Below are 17,067 nucleotides of genomic sequence, written 5' to 3' on the forward strand. Positions count from 1 at the left end.
TGATTTTTCATTGTAAATATTAATTTTTAAATAATAAGGTTTAATAAAACTCGGACTACTAACAACGTTTCAACTACGATCTCGATTTGATCATACCATAAAAATGTATAGTTTTTCGTTTTAAGATATTGTGCAAATATGATATTTTAATGCTCATGTCAAACATAATAGTATAATATACAGGTACTAGTGTGCTACCCTATAATAACAGATTAGATTTTGTACAACTCTTTACATTTTATTCTTTTCGTTTCGTTTCCCCGATGAAAGCCCAACAACGCCCCTGATGTATAAGCATATTATTCTTTAAACAATATTGTACCGACGTCTTTTGTGCTTCGAGAACACTAAAAATTATGATTTTGGTTCACATGAGTGAATCATTACACTCAAGTGAGTCGGTCGGGTATACAGCTTCACCGCATTTTTGTTCAGTTACCTCCTAAAATATATTAGACTAAGGAATTAATATATTATTATTACCTCACGCGGATGTGCGTTTGATTCAAAAGGAACATTATTGTACGTGCAATAGGTACATCGGAGGTAGAACAGCTGATGTACATACACTACACAAATGATTATTAAACAATGAACGATGAATTTTTAAAACACAAATAAAATTTATTTTCATATCACTTAAATTTTTTATTTGTATAATATATACGTATATATAAATATTCTTTTTACAATATAGGCCTTCGATACACTATTACTATAATACAATTTACTAAATTAATAACCGAATGTGTATGTTGGCCGAACATACTCTTTCAGAGTTAAATTCTTTAGTAATACAAGATTGTACAAATATAGTGTACCTGTAAATGAATGGAAGTTTTTTCTCTTCTTTTTTGATTGGATGTTTACAATATAATATTACAAATACATTATATGCAATAACATATATACATGTTATAATGTTGGTATTTAAAAAATCATAATTTTTAAATATTTAATTTAAAGGCACTGTAACAGAGTGGTTCAGTTGTTTACAATACTTAAATTAAATTTAAAAAACAAAAACATCTGCAGTATCGTCAACGTTGTCAATTATACATGTGAACCTTTAAATTTAAAAAAAAAATAACCCATCGATAATAATTACACTAAAAAAAAAAAATAATACTAATAATAATATAAATCACAGGTGGCCCCCACTTCATATCGTAATGGAAAACGATAGAGAGCTGATTTTAAGACTAAAAACAATATAATATATATTACATATTACATATTATTTCTAATAATATAATAAACGATTATACATTCAAACGCGCTGCACGATGATATTGAATATCATTATCAAATGTTTACGATGATCAGATTAAATACAAAACGAAATGTTCATATTTTATACATTATATTTATAAGTGCATCATGTCGTCAAGGCGAGAATGTACTTGCCACTGCTGATCACCAACCGTTGTCATCGTCATCGGTAACGACGACGGTGGCGGTGTGCTACCTCCATTCGGAAGCGGAAGCGGAAGCAGCAGCGGTGTCGTAATACGAAGCGGGGGATTTGTTTCAATAAGCCGCGGTCCCATGATGGTGATGGGCCATTAGTGACGTGTGATGGTGTGGGTGATGATGATGGTGATGGTGATTTAGGTCGGTCAGATAGTGGTGACCGTGGTCGACGGACGATGGTTGAATGGACGGCGTGCCAGGTCCGGTGTTCATGTACCTGTAGAGGGTCAGAAGATCACTGTTAGACAATTAATTTAATATACATAATATTATACACATTAAAAATGGCGATTTCATGTCGTTAAGTTTTCTAATCAGAGTCTTAGTTTTGAAGGCGTACTTATTGTTAACATTTAAATATATTTCAATTGTGTACATGAAAAAGCGAAAAAGACATTATAATAATAATTGTTGTTATGATAATATAGATGGTTGAAATAACGAGATACATAATATAACATAATACATCTCATTCTTCACGCCACGAATTATTTTCAGACCGATGACATTTGTGCAATATAGTATATTTTTTATGGTCGATTAATACGTATATTGTTGTTGTACCTTGTACAATTGCACATGTTTTATAGTTGAATGTACAAAAATTTGAAATATTTCACGTTGTCATTTGTTGTGCATCTATTGGAACATATATAAATATATAATTTGTATTTATTGTACAACAACAAAGTACCTATAATAAATTTCATTGATTGATATAAGTGATAAAATACTTTAAACATAGCTTAGCTTTTCTACCTAATGTAATATATTTTTTTTTAAGCAAATATATTTTAGGGTTGTTTCTGTCAATTTTTTCAAAAGATATTCGTTGTCATGGTTACTTATTAGTTATCAACAAAAGTATATTTATGATGCACATCATATAAAGTATAGCCTGCCAAGGTATTTATTTATTGGTTTAGTTAATATCGTATTAAATGTTTTTTGAAAACTTCTAATCGTTTCTGTATAAATATTTATGTATTGAATACTGAAAACTGTGAAATGAGTTAATAAATGGTTAATAGTAATAATATCTTAAAATGGTCGATATTATATAGAATTATTTTGTCAGTGAACAAAAAAAACTTTTTCACATTACATTAATTAGAATATCATATACACGTCAGCAACCGAAATACAATTTTGTATGTAAATATATTATTATTATATACAGTCTAAGAAAATTCTTGGATCTATTCGGTTATCTAACTACCATTAAAATTTTCATATTTCTTGATATAGGTATACTGGTTTAATTAATTATTGATACATTATTTTTTACCATTGATTACCATTTAATTATTCAATAAATAAATTAAATAATTAAAAAAAAAAAAAACACAGAAATATGGAAATTGTAATGGCCGAAAAGATGCAAATTCTTATTTTAGATGTGCTTACCAATCGGACGTTGGCGGTGTGGGCAGTGGCAGCGCCGTTGGGTGTAGGACGGACGACGGTGTCTGTGCTCCGTGGTGGTGATCTACGGGCGACACAATGCTAGGCGTCGCAGTTGTACAGCTGTCGGTCACCCTGATCGAACCACCGGACGAGCAGTTGGAGTCTTCAGAGTCGTAGTTGCCGTCGCTGTCCATCTTGCCGTTACCGTGCACCTATGGAGATAAATAAACATTAATTAATAAATATGAATAAAATGTTAAAACGAACAAATCGACCCAGGTGTTATCCTGGAATAATGCTGCTGTAATGAATTTATTATCATTCGGCGGATCGGGCTTAGGGGAGATATTATAATATGTATTATTTACGTAAGCAGAATGCGTACCTTCATGTGCTTTCTGAGGGAACTGGGATGAGTGTACGACTTGTCACAGCCAGATATCCTACAGTTGTACGGCTTGTCCGATGTGTGTACGTGCGAGTGCTTTTTCCTGTCCGAACTGTTGGCGAACCTACGGTCACATCCTTCGTACTCGCATTTGAACGGCTTCTCGCCTATAAAAATACAAAAAATGTTATGTTAATATTATTATTATTATTATTATTATTATCATCGTCGTTGTATTATTCCAACGATCAGTATATTTGTGCATCACGTGGCCCATAAACAAAATCACAAAATAATACAAGTGATTCCAATGTTACTGCGGGAGGTTAGGAAACTGTCAAATGCACACAATGTGTTCATACAATAATTTACAGCAAAAATCCGGTGATGTACATTATTTTTATCGTTTTCGTTTCGATAGTGTAGTAAGTCGAGTAATGGAATTTTTCGGAACAAAGACATCCAGTAAATTACTTATTCAATACCTACATATGACCATATATAGAGAAGGAAAAAAAGGTCGTTTAAAAACCTTGAAGATTTTAGGTCCGAGACCCTTTTTTTTTGTTGTGCGTGGTGTGGTCAATATCGTTACTTCTGGAGTTCAGGTTCACTTGTGTTACTCGGATAGCCCATAAATCCTCTTCTAAATGGTATGAGAGAATACAAAAGGCCTTTATACGTAACCCGTGTCGAATCATCGATTTCTCCAAAAAAAAAGAAAGAAAGATTGTTCTGTTTTTATTGTGAGACCAAATTTTGTGTAACATTCGACACTAAGATTGACGAATATGTCCTTGGTCATGATATCATATTATATCTTTTAGCGTGTAAATTGAGTTTGCATCCATTTCATTGGTATGGTAGTTATTTAGGGATACATTTTTCCATTCAAAATATATTTGATGGTACCTATACATTTTTCTTGTTCGAAATGTATACAAAAAATAACAACACGTTTATTATTACGCATTTTAAATATATTTATGATTGACTACAGGAGGTGAACCATAATGTCTCTCATCCCATCTATTATTATAACAATATCTATTTTGACGATTATAATATTATTTATTCCGAAGTTTTTATTACCGAGCAATTACACGATTCAGACATGATTGGAGTTTATGTGGTTGGTCACACGGTATGCCTACCTATGACCTCTTTTACGATAACTCGTAGACCGATATTGTTATTCATTGCAAATATTTTTCATTCCCTCCCCCCCTCCTACCACTCGCACTAAGGTCAGACAGTTGAAAAGGAGTTGAAAGCTTGTTATCGACAATCTGATTATGGCAATCGACATGGTAACGTTCTAGACGGATTCACACCTCCATATGAGAACCGGACTACCGGTCGTGTTGATGGCGTGTTCAGTGTTTTGTTCTTGTACAATAATGTAATATGAAAAGCCCCATTATACATGTCGTTGTTGTGTTAGTATAGACAGTATAGTCGTTAAATACGTAAACTATTATAAAGGAATACATTTTAGGGGTAGGACTCGGGCGATGATAAAGTAGTAGGTACGCGACGGTCGTTTAATAGACTATTAAAAACATATGAAAAAAAAATAATAAATCTGTAATATTTTTGGCCACGACATAATAATAATAATATATCAAACGATAAAACAAAAATAATACGACCAGATTATATTATATTATATAGTGGGAGACGACGTATTTCGTTTTTACATAATTTAAACGCCTACGCGCGTCGACTAATAAAATATATTACTATCGAACTACGGTCAATATCAATATACGACGTGGTTAGTATATAAGCGAATATTATTCCCCCGGCGCCTAAGTCGCGGGTCAGTTTCTTATTGGTAATAAACGATTAGCGACACGTAACGGCAATGTTTTCATTTTTAACGACTCCAGAACGCCTGCATCAAGGTATAGGCACCTTATACAAACGAGCTGGAGATGAGTGTTTTAACGATTTACATATGTTACGGCATACAATGGACTGGAATGCAATAAAAATATACATACGTGTATGTATGCGTGTACACATACAAGCATACATCGTCAAAAGATAAGTGTAATAAAAATATTCTTCGTTTTCTTCGTCCTCCTGCTCCTATATATGCTATTCTTCTTTCATAATTTGGGTGGCATTTCCAAGGACTCTTAATTTTTAATGAGTTATTTAAAAAAAGTACAACTAAACGGGTTTATGACTTATGGGTTTGAGATGCGTATAATGAAAACAACGTGGAAGTATTATATTTCGTCGTGGATGATATATACGCGTCTCCGGAATATTGTGCCCACTCACGGCTGGTACAGCTGCAGATAATATGTTGTCTACCTCTACCGGAGATTTCAATCGCAAATGGTTTGAAATGTATTTTAATCGGAAAACAGCGTGTAGCGTAGGAATAAGGAAACACGTCTTACTAAAAACACAAACAAAAACAATTACAAATTTCCGCTAAGCGAAAAGGTATATGCCGTGTAATTAACGCGTATTGTTTTGTCGTAAGCCAATGAAGAAATATCTGACTCCCACAAGAGATGATTCTCATATATAGCCTTTTCCTGGTAGATTTATGAAAGAATTGTGTGTAACACGTTGTGTAAAGTTCAAATGAATATTATACAATATTATATTATACATGTAACGATAGAAGTATTACGCAATATCAATCGATATGTCGATTGTTCGTCACGAGCATACTTTATTTAATGTACCTGAAGGAGTAATATATATATACAAATCGAAACCTATATAGTATCGTAGATCTAAAACGATTATTTATTTTATTTTTTATTTTGTTAAGCTCTCTATTGTCATATTTTACATGTATCGTCCGTGTCGTATCTAACATGCATCGGACGCGATTTATTTCACTTAAAATGCATTAACTTGTAAGCCCGGTGACGGCTCAAGAACTTACTTGTCCGATGCACTAGGGAATTCGAGGGTAACATCGAAAGGGAACAATAGAGTTTAGATGTAGATATCTTAGATTTGTGTTCTGAAATATGAATTCGGCATGTACACTGACGGTCACCGACCTTACAAATAGTGCTATTGTTTTATCACGTCGGAATTAGCGATGAATGAACGCATGAAATTCGACTCACTGTAGTTATATTATTATAATTATTGAATTTCCAGTTTCCACCACCAGTCACCGCAGTCACCACCAACAATAAATATGTCTTTAAATAATATTGAAAACGAATAGAATATCATCGGAAAAGTCAATCCATATCTGTCAGATTTATATATTTATCGTGGGTGCTTATAGAACGTATTCGCGTGCGTGCGTGGGTCCACCACGAGCAGCTGGACAATGGAGTACACATCTGCCGGACGGAAGCGTCGATGACCAATGACTCCAGAGAAGAGGACCATTACAAAAGATCGCTACTTAATAAAATCTCTATTGAATATCTATACGGTATATAGGTCCCGAAAGGACTTTAAGGTGCTGAACGAATCGACAGAAAAGAAATACCCACCCGGTGTTAAATTGTAACGGGGGCCAGCACCTTCGCGACGGGACGTCCATTGTGAACTAACACGCGTGTATGTGCGCACGATCATAAATATTGCACACAGGACATATTTTTTCGCCTTCTTTTCTTCTTCGATTTTCGGTTTCCTAGAATAAACTTTTTCTAAAATGCTAGCGTGCACGTATAACACTAGTTGAGTCCTTTTTACATGGACATTTAGACCACACGCAACAGACAAGCTCTTAGATTGAGAAAATAATAACATATCTTATAACATGTCAGCCGTTAAACACAATAATATTGAATAACTCCTACCGTTACAGTTGCTCTTATACCTACATCATAAATTATTATTAGTGTACATCCTCTAACCCATCTCTGCAGTAGGTACACAGTAATAATACTTAGTATGTTTTGTCGATGAAAATAAAAACGATAAATTCAAATGAAAACTATCTTGACCCATATAAAAGGGTAGTGTGTAAATCCACCTCATACTGGCATTCGGTTCTCAATACAACGACTATTACTGCAAACATAATAACATACAATACAAGTACCCAAATATATAATGCGACCAGTCTGTCAGCCAATCGGAACGCGTGTGCGCAACACCTCTATTGTTTCGGACGCGTACAAATAAACGCAAATCATTTCGTCTGTACGTACATATCTCGTCTACCGTATGAGGGTATCAATAATGATAATAATAAAATTATAAAAACAATAAAAAATAAAAACAATAATAACAATAATTACTGATTGATGACTCGATTCTGTTTAAACAATGTTATGCCTTAAATATTATTATTACGCCGAGTTTTCTCTATTGTTTATGTTTCGATGTACACCCGCGGGCGACCCCGCGCGCTAGACTTCGACAACATTACAACAGCACGTGTGTTAATGAACAACGAAACTAAATAATTTTCAAACATCTCGCGACACGTGTAGCACGAACTGTATTATGATATCATCATACATTATCATAATACCTCATAATTATTATTATAATATATTTTAATTTATTTTATAGTAGTACCGATAATCTAATAAGCACGCGAAAACCAATGGGTATAGTCATATCGTAGGTATATATATATATGCGTGTACATGGTTATAATATAGTCACCTAAACACGCAATGATATTATGATAAAATAATCGTAAAGTATATGTGATATACTTACGAGGCTACGACGCGACGGTTTGTGGTATGAAATATACACGCGTGTAAAATAAATGAAGAAAACAAATGAAATAAAATATATATAAACACCGGATCACTTTTTTTTCCAACCGTCAACTACTACCATATAATACGTCCGAGTATATTACAGTGATATTGTATATATATATACACATAGTATTAAGTCGACTTATATTATACAAACGGAGGACTATAAACGTATATACCTATAACATAATATTATGCGTATTGTATATACATACATAATAATTTATAGCCATCTCGATTCCGGTGGTCCGGCAGCAAACGACACTACAAATCAAATTACGAGTCCACTTGCAGTTTTAATTATAAGCGGACAATTAAAAGATTGTACAATCGCCGTAATGAATTTACAATATAAAATGGCTTATTATATATGAATTAAACAACGTCTGGTCGTTTTTTACTCGTATGAATATAATGAGTGGGTAACTCCTGAGAACCGTCTTCGGTTTATTATTATTTATATATTTTTTCATATGCATCTTTTATTTTTCAATCATCCTACAGCAACAGCACTTATCTCAGGATATCATTGTCATACGCGTTGGTATATTTCTGTGATTCGTAAATGCGAGGGGCGGTAGATAGAACATGACAGGCGCAAGAACGTAATATAAAGAAAGACGTAATAATAATAAGGGTTATAAACACAGAATTTGTCAGCTCCACAAAAGGGTTGTACAATATAAAAGAAATCATAACAACCTTGAGGAACGTTACCGGTTTACATATATTTTCGTAAGGATTTATGGTTTTGTTCTACTCGGGACATAATTTTATTGTTTCGCGTGTTTGGCCAGCACATTTTATTATTATATACCATCGTAATTATTCAGAAACATATAATATGCGAATATCGTATTATTCAACCACAACTATAATATACAATGTACATGTGATTTTGATGTCTTTTTTTTAATGCTACCTATAGTAGATTTGTTTTCATTAATATTGAGTGAGATAAAATTCATTAATAAGTAGCTCACGTCAATAATTAAGTACGGATAGAAGAAATTGCTCTTTTTTTAAACTTATTTCAAAACTTGTTTTATAAATTTCGTATATAACATTTTATTAAATTATTATATGTCTCGATAGTTTTTTCTTAGTAAATATCGGTACCTATATTATAGTATACACATTTGTTTAAACGCGTCTGTCAATTATGTGAATCAAACATAATAAAGATCAACCTATTCGACTACAATTGATTGAGAAGTTTTGATAGTAGATAATTTAAAATATTTAAATACAAAAATATCACAATATTATACGCATTATTATATGCTCGTGATATCTACGAGTTGGCTTAGGGGAATATGTTTTAGGGACCATTTGTCTTGTATTGTGGCGGCCAATTCTGCAGCTGCTCTCTTCGTGGAAAAATGGATATCGTCCACACACACACACACACACACACACACACACACACACACACACACATAAGAACCGATGACAATTTATCATACGGGGCGTGATAAAAACTTAGAATGCATACTCGAAAATCCCCTAAACGGTTAGGGGCTTCAGCAAACAATACTGCAAAAGTGATTCGAATATAAATATTTAATGCGGTGTCCAAACATTTGCATAGGAAATAGATTGGACAAATAATTCGTTTCACTTAGGGCCGAGGGGATAATGTTGTTTTTACGGATGTCTAGTAAGTCGTAATAACTGTTAAATACGAATCATGTTTTATTACCTTTATAATTACATTAACACACGCGGACGCGGTATAATATGATATTGCGCACCTGCTGCAGTCTTACGGCACGTCGAAAGTGACTAGATAAAAAAAATTATTGGTTTACAATGAACCAATTAACAATAAAGGTACCTAAATCGTAAAGATACCTGGTACGTGCTATAAACTTTGCGTATTTTTTTGTAACCCATGTGTTTTAAAAAATCCTAAATCGATTTATCGTTGAAAAATACCCTGAATCACTTTGCGTTCATCCATTATACACACCTTTTGTCGGTATATAATCCCCCCAAAATCTTGATATGTCATTAATATTTTTTTCTATACCGCAGTATCGTACTATCGTTTTACGAAAATCCTCTTAGTATCGAAAAACCAAAACGATCACGCATATAATGTAATACGCATTCAAAACAATATAGTTAATAATATTTATATCCTAAAATTATACATATATATATATATAAATATATCACGTGGGCAATCGACGTTTAACATTTTATTATATTAGTTATGCAAATTTGATCACTCATTACATCGACTATGGCATTAGTCGATGTATACATAACATGATAATGTAATATATTATATATATTTGATATTTAAACCTCCCAAAAGTTAATCGGACAGACCATCCGGACAACATTGATTGATGATGTTGTTATTACTGTCATAACACGATAGGGATATCGATTTAAGTCGATGATAATATGTCATGTTAATTAAACGGTTGACGTCCCGTCTGTCTGTCTGTCGGATTATTTTTAATAACAATATGTTACACGCGTATGGGAGCGATATCGAGAATTGTAAAGCGCGTGTGCTTCGAAACTCATTCGGCGACGAATGTGTGCGCTGGAAGAGACTTTAACGAACGAACATGAAGCTTATAAACTCAACGGCCGGGCCGTTTTTTTATTCCTATACATCACAGTACACATTTACAATGTCACAGTATCACACACAAACGGGCGTATGCGTGTGAGATTGACTCGTGCACTCGAATTGTGTGTGGCTATATTGAGCGAATTTTAAAATGAAAAAAAAATAAACGTTATTTTTTTCTTCTACACACACATACGCAAACACAAATATATTTAACATAAAGACGTTCGAGCAGAAAAACGACAAATATTGCGGATCGATAAACATCTCGGCGTTCAACAATGGATCCTTGGTATCAATAATCATAATCTGATTGTACCGTGTTTCCCCTCGTATATAATATTATATTTTTACACCGAAAATATAAATGATTATCATACACACAAACACAATAATGGTGCAGTATATTGCAGTGAAATCTAGCTAACATTCCAGGATTCATTACACCCTTGTCACACTGACAGCGAATCTGATCGAAAAATCCGGTCAATTATCCCCGTGATCGTTTTCAGTACCTTTTGACCACCGAGATCGTCAATCACCTCGTGACAACGGCAAAAGGCAAGATTGCGTTTCTCCGTATTGTTACTATTACTCGAATACCAGTTGACGATCTTCAAGTATATAATAATAACATTATATTATATATTTATATTATATAGTAGCGGTATAATACCATTATGTATACCTGCGTACTCGCAATGCGTAAAAACATGTACAATACGATATACAATATGTCGTTTGCGTTTTTGTCAAATTATGATACAAGAGAATAGCGGCGATGCCCGGTAAAGATCGGACCGAGTGAATAGTGTGGACGGAAATAAATATCGACGAGAAAAAAAATAGCTATTCCATATCTGATTGACAGAACAATGACTGTTTCGGTTTCTTACTTATTATTATTATTACTTCACTTTTTTTTTCGTAATAAATAACTCGTGTTAATAATAATCGTTGATGATACATGTGTAAGGGAAATGCAGATTCGTGTGTATATTATACATGGCGAAATGATCGTAAGACTTAATGTATCCACACAGGATCAGATTAAAAAAGGTCCGAATTTGACCGTTATACCATTTTATTATAATATAATATTTTATACTTTTATAAATAACTGGAATGAACCAAAAATATTGGTTTTGTTTTTATTGTAATCTATAATAATAATATTATACTTTACTGACATTGCTATGAAGTAAAAATAAATTATTTTAAAAACTAATACGCAATAATTGTATATTATTATAAAACTGTTATCACCTAGTTATTACGAATTATTCAGTATAAATAATACAATAATTTTGAATTTCAGACTGACACGCGTATATAACAATAATTATATGATCGTGGCTGGACAATCTGGGGAGATGCGATATTACGCAAACGTATATAAATATATATTTCTATATGTATATATACATAGAAAGAGAGAGAATAATTAATACTGTGGAACTTATGTGTTTACACTTAACAGCTAAAATCGAAAGATCCGTGGGAAAAATTATGGAATGAGTAGTATTATACATTTGACCACGACAGGTTTTGATTCATTTTTATTTTTTATCATAACCACGTCGTTTATCCGGAATAAATAATATTAGTCACTCCGCAAAACTTGTTTAAACGCGTGTTGCAGTCGCCGTATGAATTCAAATTTTACGATGTTCTATAAAACGTGTATATTAGATTATTATTATTATTATTATTATTATTAAACGTAACGAATATGTTGAGGGGGGACGTTAAGTACAATTATTGACGTCGGTAATCAGATACGCGAATTAGATGTATAGGTACCTACATTTCGCACGCCTGTATTTTCCACGGGCGGTGGGCCGACGAATTACCTCTCATTCGAATCATAATATCTTGGCGGATAGCAGAATCGCAGTTTACGGTTACAACGCGCAATTGTAATTATTAATTTCATATTTTCATCATATTTAACATAATAATATAATATATCATTTGACCAACGTCACGATACACCGGGTGCCGGTGGTCCGTGAATAAAAGTGAGTATGTCTGTATGTATACTGCAGCCATATATACCTATTTCAATTTCAAAACGATAATATATGTTAAACACGGCATCACGCGCGTTTGTGTAGCACATACTGCGATATCGGTGTGTTAACAACTAAACAACGATCCAAAAACTACACCGGACGGATACGCACTCGGCTAATATTGTATATATATGTATACACATTACACACACTTAGATATGCATATAGTAGATATTAGGTGTATAGGTATCATTGCAACGATACAAATGAAGAATCTAATAATATTATGTAATAAACATGTAAACGGGTCCTCGTGTCGTTCGTCGGGTTATTTGACGATACAATACATTAATATGATAACTATATCCAACCAACGGACGGTAATCATCGCCGCGAAAAAAATACCGTCCACCCTATTTCCATCAGCCACCCACCAGAAACTGTACACACACATATATTATATATATAATGTACATGTGATGTATGTGTTTATCCCACATGATTAGAGTTTGGTTTTTAATTATGTGTGCGTACAATTATATATATATATATGTATTTATACGCCCTTTGAAAGGGCCCCGCTCGTTGGCGGTACAAAACAGCTCCGCCGTGCGTCGGATGCGAATATTGTTATTATTACATGTGACAAGACCAGATGACGTGCGTCTCGCGAAAATACTTTTTTCCTTCAGAATAACGTTCGCGTGGCGATGACGTCACAAAGGTTGTTTGGAAAAGAAAAAAAAACGAAACAATAATCATAATCATAATAATAATAATAATAATAACGATATTCGGTAGAAAAAAATAAATGCATAATATTATATATTATATTGTTTAACATTTCCAGAAACTGAATGGATGTTGCACGCTCGCTCGTGTAAATAAATACTATAATATGATATTACGTTCAGTGTACAGGTATCCATATAGACGTGAGCGTAGGCGTTCACGTCGGATGTCGTTAACGACGATATTTGCCAACACGAAGAAGTGTGCGTTCTGGTCTCGTAAAATAAATAAAAAAAAACGGCCAGAGAACCTGTGTGTGAGGAAGACGCGTAAACCGGGAAAAATGCGCTATAGATGAAAACGCGCGAGAGCACTCTCACACGCACACACTTACACACACGAGAGGTTATTTACGACTGGTTCATTGTGCGAATCCTCCGGCGGCCGAGTGGGCACGATAAAATTGTCAATGTCTACCGGCAGAGCTACTATAATATAGTATATTATAGTGGTAGGCATCACTATAATATACTACTATATGTATACTATTACTATATTAATATACTTCTGCTACAACACGGCCATACATATACATGGTATATATTATGGTATACAACACAGTTTCAGCATAATAATATTATATTTACGCAGCAAGTGTATTGAAAATTTTGAAACGCCCATAAATTACCACGCTTGCTGCCCCACAGTGTAAATATCATAACCGTAAAAAAAAGTCTGTACATTCACATTTCTGCTATTATTATATTATATGGTGAATTGAAGGGTTGTAGAGTGCTAATTCCCCCAGAATAGAACTTCCCATATAAAATTAAGTTTTAACCATACATATATAATTACCCAAAGTGAATTAATTGTTTATAATTTTTAATGGACATAAAATAAATGTTAAGATCGAGAATCTTGGTTTCAAATGGCTTAAGTAACATTAACTTTCAGTGATAATCGAATTATCATTTATTTCTGTAGTTATTATGGCCTGATATAGCCTGATGACCTATATAAATTAGATTGAATAATGTACACTTGTATCGAAGACTAAATTTAATACTGTCTCTGCAATTTGTTGTAATAAATTATTTAGCAAAAAGAAATGTTAATAGTAAATATGCCTAATTTTAAATGTATTTATTAGTTTAGCTATGATCAGAAACATGGTGAAACCACAACCCCAAATGATCTGATAGCACTATAGCAGGCTTATAAATTTTGATCCTGCATACGCTATTGGCTGCAGTATACCTAGTTGAATATCTTCCTCATTTTCTTTCTAAATCTGGAAAATTAAGAGAGGACGTGGACCCTTAATTAGACACGCGATAAGTTCATTATAAGATCAAAAGCTCGTTTACGGACAAATAATAAGTAATATTAATAAAATAATTATTTATTGAGTACCTATTATAAATCAGCGACAACGATTAAGTTGTACTATAACGAGCAAGTGAAAGCCATACGACTTCACATTATTAATAACCGTCAGTAAGTAGGTAATATTACTTTAGCATTCCATAGTACGTTCGTTAAGCTATAAAATATTAAAATTATACTACAATCAATATAATGTAATATTTAAGTATGGTTTTTTCGTCAATGACGTTTATACTTTAATATAATAAATGTTATTAATAAATAAATACCTATATATATATATATGAATATTATTTTACTTTTATACGTGTAAAATATTTTCCTTAGTAAAATAAAAATATATTTTCAAGAAAATTTAACAATTAAGATGCATTTGATGTGATTTAACAATTAAAAACGAAGAAGATAGTAAAAAAATAATAATCTGTACACATTCTACCAAGTTTTAATGTTTATAAAACCAGTAAACGAGTTAAGTCATCTTGGATATTGTATAAATATACAACGTCAAAACCCAGTCAGCTTTTTGTATATATTATATTATATTTAGATTTTCCAAACCTTTCTTTCCGCCGTATCCTTTAGTTCGTGTTCCGGACACATAGTTCCTATATTATATTGTCCAAAGTTTTTGTTGTACATTAATAAGGTGCAAAATATTCCTACGGTATAGTCATTGTTCGTCACTACTGCTCCCCTTCTAATCGCCAACCACCAACTACCCCACCAATGTAGTATACGGACACGCCTAATTGTTCATAATTATACACAACAACGAAGTATAATAATATAATATTATTATTTATGTTTCAGCGGACAGCCTTTTTGGCCGAATGTTATTTTTCTGTTCAGTCATGGCACTTCCTTTTTGGAATGCTAATTAACTTAAAAAGCAACCCCCATGCCTTCACACTGTACAACTATTGTTTTCGGCACGGCCAGGCAGTTAGTCCGGAAACTTGGCGGAAACTTTTAACCCACCGTGTTTAACACCGTTTCATATAATTGTTCTGCATAATTAACTCTTAAATCATCATAATATTTGCAATTAAATAAATCAGAGGAAACGAAATAGCTATAGCCAGCTATTGTAGTAGTTATACTTCATGTCTTCATATATAATGGCGTCGCTAATATTAATACATGGTATTTAAGGTATTAAAATGAAAATACTAATAATTTAGGTGATATTATTTAAACTTAAATGTAATAAACTAGTAAATCATTATAAAAAAAAAATAGTAAATAAAAATAAAAATATATTCATATTAATTGTTATCATTGAAACGGTGGGAATTACGTTACAGTGTTTTTCTTTTGAAAACTTCAACGCTATAAATGCGGAAAGAATCGATTTTCCGAGTTTATTTATATCTTTATATCTATATTATACTTTATATTGGCAATAAGAAATAACTATAAGTATAACAACGCAATATATTGCGAGGACTGATACAGAGGGGAGGAGTGGTTGGATGAAAACAATTTCCCCTTTATAGTTTATACCCTGTTTATAAAAATTGTCTTTGCTTAGCTATTGATAGGTATTATGTTTCAGAAATTAATGAATAATTAGTTGATGATTTAGAGTGTATTAGTATTATGTTTAAAAAAAAATTGATTCCAGTTCAAATACACTACTATTTAGTCGCTCAGACTCAAGTAATGAGCAATTTCGTAACGCGACGCAAGGCGATCAAGACTCCAGCGTCCAGCCGGGTACCTATATGGGAAGTTTCAAAATTAAATAATTGAAACGATAACAAAAATAAGAGGTGTACTGTTTAATGCCTAAGTACCTACACGTATATTTTTTTCACATAAAAATAATTTATTATATACCAAATTAATTAATTTATAATATATAAGATCTTACAGCAATTACTTATACATATAGTTATATACATAATACATTATTTACATTTAGTTCATCTATTTAAGTAATAGTATTTTACTACTTTGGAGTAATAATTGTGATTTGTGATAATATTGATTACATTTACATTATACGTATTATTATTATATAAGTACGACGACAGTGATGAAGCGTGATCGATGGGTAGAGTAAGGTACCTATATAATATTGCATAACATTATATTCATTATTAATAGTTAATGCATACATTTATCAACGTTCATGAGTATAAAGTATTTTTTGTACTACTTGTACGTGTCCAGTATATCATAGTAATATTAATATAATAACATAATGTGTGTGACTGTGTAATGATTTTAATATACAAAATACATCATAACATAGGTAGGTTTTTTTATACACGAAAGCCGCTTAAATGTATTTAAATTAATGCTGTTTAATCGAAACAAATATGATATGCTGTCATTCGTTTGATCAAA

At 32.5% G+C, this 17,067-nt stretch overlaps 1 protein-coding gene across 1 annotated transcript in view; it reads right to left on the bottom strand.

Moving 5' to 3' along the window:
• Positions 1–603: 603 nt before the first annotated feature.
• Positions 604–17,067, bottom strand: part of opa (Zic family member odd paired) — a 38,701-nt gene continuing 22,237 nt past the window's right edge. The window contains exons 2-4 of the mRNA XM_089226644.1: positions 3,266–3,435; positions 2,881–3,092; positions 604–1,690 (exon numbers count right to left, since the gene is read on the bottom strand). Coding sequence (XP_089082770.1) covers positions 1,531–1,690; positions 2,881–3,092; positions 3,266–3,435 — 542 coding nt within the window. The 3' untranslated portion in view covers positions 604–1,530. The remainder of the gene's footprint in view (positions 1,691–2,880; positions 3,093–3,265; positions 3,436–17,067) is intronic.

The sequence above is a fragment of the Diuraphis noxia genome, unplaced genomic scaffold (assembly GCF_037042655.1).
Source record: "Diuraphis noxia isolate RWA-SAM2 unplaced genomic scaffold, SU_Dnox_SAM2 contig0004, whole genome shotgun sequence".
Taxonomy (NCBI): domain Eukaryota; kingdom Metazoa; phylum Arthropoda; class Insecta; order Hemiptera; family Aphididae; genus Diuraphis; species Diuraphis noxia.